Here is a 5,149-nt window from a genome sequence, read left to right as displayed (position 1 = left end):
ACTCCCAAGAATTACAAATATAAGCGCACAACCTTCTCTCTGTCCCCAAACGCATACATGCGTCCCCCCCCCACCCCCCCGCTCCAGCTCAGAATGAAATCCAAGGAGTGAAATTGTGTCTCAATGCCTGCAAATTCCCAAGGAGGGCACCAAAAGTACTTGACAGTGAGTGTGCTGAGGAAATCGGGCAGCTGTTGAAGTCACCTCCTGTGGTCCTGCCAAATGTTTGAAAGGGAATGTGCCCCGTGTGCGTGTGTGCGCGCGCGTCTATGTTGCCGGTGGTGTTGCGGGGGATGGGGGGGCGGGGAGGCGGGGAGAAGTTGGGGTTCGTATGCAAGTGTGAGGGGATTTGGAATACCTGGACGGGGACGTTGGAGTCTGTGGCGCTCTGTGACTCCAAGCCAGCGATTGTGTGTTGTTTACTTCTTTCTGTGTGCTTGCCCATGCCTCTGTGCTTCTGGGTGCTTCTGTGTTTGTGTCTTGGGCCCGTTTCTGTTGGACAGGGGTGACTTTGTGCCTGTGGGCTTCTGTGTGTGTGTGCGCGCGCGCGCGCGCGAGTGTGCTTGTGGGTGCGCTGGGCGGGTGTGTCTCCGTGTTGGTGGCTGTGGTTCTGTATAAGTCTGAGCATGTCTGTCGGGGTGCAAGTGTGCCTGCCCGTGCGTGTCTGGGTGGGCACTGTCGTCTCTGTTTCCGAATGTTGGGGAGCGGCCGCCCAGGCGCCCGGGCCAGACAGGTAGCAGCCCCCAGAAGAGCCCAAGGCTCCCGGGTCGGCGGGTGAGCACGCCAGCCCCAGCTGCAGGCCTCCGGGGCCAGCCGGGGAGCCGGCAGAGAGAGGTGGCCCGTCCGCCGCCCAGGAGCAGCTGGGCCCCGCCCGCGCCAGCCCCAGGAGGGGGCGGGAGAGGGGAGGGGAGGGCGGGAAGGGGAAGGGACCTCGCCCCTTCGGGGCTGCCCGCCCGCCATTGGCGGAAAGTTGCCGCACGTCACGGGGAGGGCAGGTCCCTAAAGTCCTGTGCACATAACGGGCAGCGCGCACTCCGGGGCGGCTTCTCCAGAGCGCCGGCTGGGTCCAACGCGCACGGGGAGCCCGGAGCACCCCGCAAGCTGAGTGCAGGACGCATCCCCAGCACAGCCACCCCCCGGCCGCTGAATGAGGCTTCCCGGCGTCCGCTCGCTGCCCGCAGCGCCGCGCCGGAGGTCCGCCCGCTGAGGCGCGGCAGGTGCGCCGGCACCCTGTGCGCTCACCTGCCAGCCTGCGCGCCATGGGGCAGCCCGGGAACCGCAGCGTCTTCTTGCTGGCGCCCAACGGCAGCCACGCGCCGGACCAAGATGGCACGGAGGAACGTAATGAGGCGTGGGTCGTGGGCATGGGCATCGTCATGTCGCTCATCGTCCTGGCCATCGTGTTTGGAAACGTGCTGGTCATCACAGCCATCGCCAAGTTCGAGCGTCTGCAGACGGTCACCAACTACTTCATCACCTCCCTGGCCTGTGCTGACCTGGTCATGGGCCTGGCGGTGGTGCCCTTTGGGGCCAGCCACATCCTCATGAAAATGTGGACCTTTGGCAACTTCTGGTGTGAGTTTTGGACTTCCATTGACGTCCTGTGCGTCACGGCCAGCATCGAGACCCTGTGCGTGATCGCAGTGGATCGCTACTTTGCTATCACATCACCCTTCAAGTACCAGAGCCTGCTGACCAAGAATAAGGCCCGGGTGGTCATCTTGATGGTGTGGATCGTGTCGGGCCTTACCTCCTTCTTGCCCATCCAGATGCACTGGTACCGGGCCACCCACCAGGAAGCCATCAACTGCTATGCCAAGGAGACATGCTGTGACTTCTTCACGAACCAAGCTTATGCCATTGCCTCCTCCATCGTGTCCTTCTACTTACCCCTGGTGGTCATGGTCTTCGTCTACTCCAGGGTCTTCCAGGTGGCCCAAAGGCAGCTCCAGAAGATCGACAGATCTGAGGGCCGCTTCCATGCCCAAAACCTCAGCCAAGTGGAGCAGGATGGGCGGAGTGGGCACGGACACCGCAGGGCCTCCAAGTTCTGCCTGAAGGAACACAAAGCCCTCAAAACTCTGGGCATCATCATGGGCACTTTCACCCTGTGCTGGCTGCCCTTCTTCATTGTCAACATAGTGCACGTGATCCAGGATAACCTCATCCCCAAGGAAGTTTACATCCTCCTAAACTGGGTGGGCTATGTCAACTCTGCTTTCAATCCCCTTATCTACTGCCGGAGCCCGGACTTCAGGATTGCCTTCCAGGAGCTTCTGTGCCTGCGTAGGTCTTCACTGAAGGCCTATGGGAATGGCTACTCCAACAACAGTAACAGCAGGACCGACTACGCTGGGGAGCACAGTGGATGTCACCTGGGGCAGGAGAAAGACAGCGAACTGCTGTGTGAGGACCCCCCAGGCACGGAAGACCTTGCGAACCGTCAAGGTACTGTGCATAACGATAGCATTGATTCACAAGGGAGGAATTGTAGTACAAACGACTCACTGCTCTAAGGCAGTTTTTCTACTTTTTATGAAACCCCTCCCCCAGCACAACACTACACAGACTATTTAACTTGAGTGTAATACATTTAGAATAAAATTGTATAGAGATGTGCAGAAGGGCAGCCTTCTGCCTTTTTTTTATTTTTTTAAGCTGTAAAAAAAGAGAGCATATTCGAGTGATTGTTTCTTGTACAGTTGAGTTCCTTTTTTTGCATGGAACGTGTCTGTTTGTATCTGAAGGGCTTCAGTCCCAGAGGACCTGGGGTTGCTCTGTTTTGATGACTTTTCCGTGGATCTACCTCATTGGTCAAGTATTAGGGGTAATATATATACATATATATTGCTGCTGGTAATTTGTATGTGAAGGAGTCTTTTCCTTCCCGTACCCTTGCACTGGAAGATCTTGAGTATCTCGGACCTTTCAGCTGTGAACACGGACTCTCCCCGCTCCTCTTATTTGCTCAAACAGGGTGTTGTAGGCAGGGACTTGAGGGGCAGTTTCAGTTGTGTTCCTGAGCAAAGTCTAAAGTTTACAGTAAATAAATTGTTTGACCATGACTTCATTGCACCTGTTTCTCCCAAAACCCCTTGAGTGGAGTGTGGTCACCTCCCCCGCTGGAAACCGCAGGTAACTATTTGTAATAACTGCCCAGGGACTTAATACAGAATGATACAGGAGTGGCGTGCACTGATTGCTTAACCCTTTCCTTTGCCTTTGAATCTGCTGCCGCAAACCTGTATCTCTCTTAATGCCAGTGCCTCGGGGCAGTTCCGCCCGCCGTCAGCATAGCTTGTCTCGCCGGTCCCATGGCGAGGATTCCTTGTTAGAGCCGAAACACTGACTCACAGAAACGGAGTTACGGGCCTCTGTTTTGTCCCTCCGCGCGCCCACGCCACCACCCACCTACAAGTCCTACTTGTTCACTAGCTGCTCATGTTATGATACATTGGCTGCCTCTTATAGTGGAAATCTTTGTACTGCGTCAGAGTTTGGCATTTTAAAGAGAAGGAAGACGCTCTTATGAGCAAGGTCCTCAAACAAAGCCCTTTACCTCCAAGGAAACCTGGAAAGGGCACTGGTCATAGGGACAGAGCTGGAAAACACCCACCCGATGAATACCTCATGACCTCGGAGTGGGATCGCAGCCCCTCCTCCTTCTTTCCTTCTGTCCCCCCCACCCCGCCCCGCCCCTGTTCTTCTGACCCTCCTCACTTGGGTATAGAGCCCGACTTCTCAGCTCTGGCACTGTTACCACGGCGGGCCAGGTGACTCTCCGTAGCGGGGGGCTGTCCCGTGTGTGGTCAGAGCTGCGGCGGCATCCCTGTTCTCTCCCCATCAGATGCCGGCTGCACCCTCCAAAAAATGCCAAAGACTCCTCGAGGGGTGAAATCACCCCTGGCTGAGAACCATAGAGAGAAGCTTCAAAAATCTAGACAGATTGGTAGCTTCTGTCTAATGCAACTGCTTGATTTAGGCAGAGCATCCGAGAGGGACTTTCCACTGTCTGCCCAGTTAGTGGCAGCCCCCAGGCCACCCCCCCATCCATGCTGCCTTCCGAACTCACCTTCCAGCCACCCCGACACTGACTGTGTTTGGGGGGACGTGCAGTGTTTGGGAGGGCTTATCCGTGGAGGCGAGGCCTGTGAGTCTACTGCCTTTTTGTGCAGAGGTTCTAATACTGTGAAGAGGCACAGGAGGGAAAAATAACAAAAGTAAACACATCGCTTCTCCCACCCCCTTCCTATTTTTGCCCGTGGGTCTGAGCCAGAGTTTGGCCCAGGTTTGACCGAGTGGACCGTCCTCCTTGGCAACTGGCAGCCTGGAGAGGATCAGCCCTCAGGTTCACTGCCATTTCACCCGCTCCTGAAGCTGACTCCACTTCTCTCTTCCCTTCTGTCCCAGCCAAGGTCCCCAACCAGAAAAGCACTGGCTTCCTCAGCTTCCTGTCAGCTCAGTGATGGGTGTCCGGGTGCAGGCTCAGCTCTCAGAGGGAAAACTAGGTGCCCAAGTTCCTGGAACGTGCTGTGGTGAATGGGAGAGTGGGTGCCCTTCAGCACTTTTACTTGTTCTCCAAGGGCTTCCCTGCCCATTCTTACATTCTCCACCTGCTCTGGACCCCCCACCCAGGGGTGTGGGCCACTTCTCCAGCTAATTTTCACCCTCCTGGTAGCCTCACAGGATCTTGGACTTGCAAGAGCCCGTAGAAAGCACTGGGCATCCGAGGAGATGAAAAGTCTATGAAGGGGAATGACCTGCCCGAGGTAAGAAGCCAAGGATGTAAGTAAGAGACAGGGTAATAGCCGGAGAAGCCAGCTGTCAGCTGTTATTCCAGAAACTGCTGTGTTCCCTCCACTGCCTGGTCATTGACTTCTGTCCTCACCCTCAATTGTGGAAGCTTTTCCCTCAGGCTGTCACGTAACAGACTCAGTGGGTGTTCTTATTGCTCTCAGGTCCTTAGCACAAAATTCAGGCGATGACCAAATAATGTGCAACAAGGGCAAGAGAAAGAATTGTTCTTTTACTCTGCACGAGTGTACTAGGATACCCTCAGCATTCAGGGGGAAGCTACAAGATTCCTTAGCCTGCCAGGAATTTCAAGCCACTCCAGGTAGAAATTTCAAGTAGAAAAAAATGTTGTAAA

At 55.6% G+C, this 5,149-nt stretch overlaps 1 protein-coding gene across 1 annotated transcript; it reads left to right on the top strand.

The window, feature by feature from the left end:
- The first annotated feature begins 1,148 nt into the window (after positions 1-1,148).
- LOC111140999 (adrenoceptor beta 2) lies at positions 1,149-4,866 on the top strand. Its single transcript, XM_022493306.1, has one exon. It carries the CDS (start codon positions 1,260-1,262, stop codon positions 2,514-2,516), a length of 1,257 nt encoding a protein of 418 aa, XP_022349014.1. The 5' UTR covers positions 1,149-1,259; the 3' UTR covers positions 2,517-4,866.
- Positions 4,867-5,149: the final 283 nt, after the last annotated feature.

Source organism: Enhydra lutris, unplaced genomic scaffold (genome assembly GCF_002288905.1).
Source record: "Enhydra lutris kenyoni isolate GAN:26980312 unplaced genomic scaffold, ASM228890v2 scaffoldscaffold5, whole genome shotgun sequence".
Lineage (NCBI taxonomy): Eukaryota > Metazoa > Chordata > Mammalia > Carnivora > Mustelidae > Enhydra > Enhydra lutris.
This window is presented reverse-complemented; position numbering and strand designations above follow the sequence as displayed.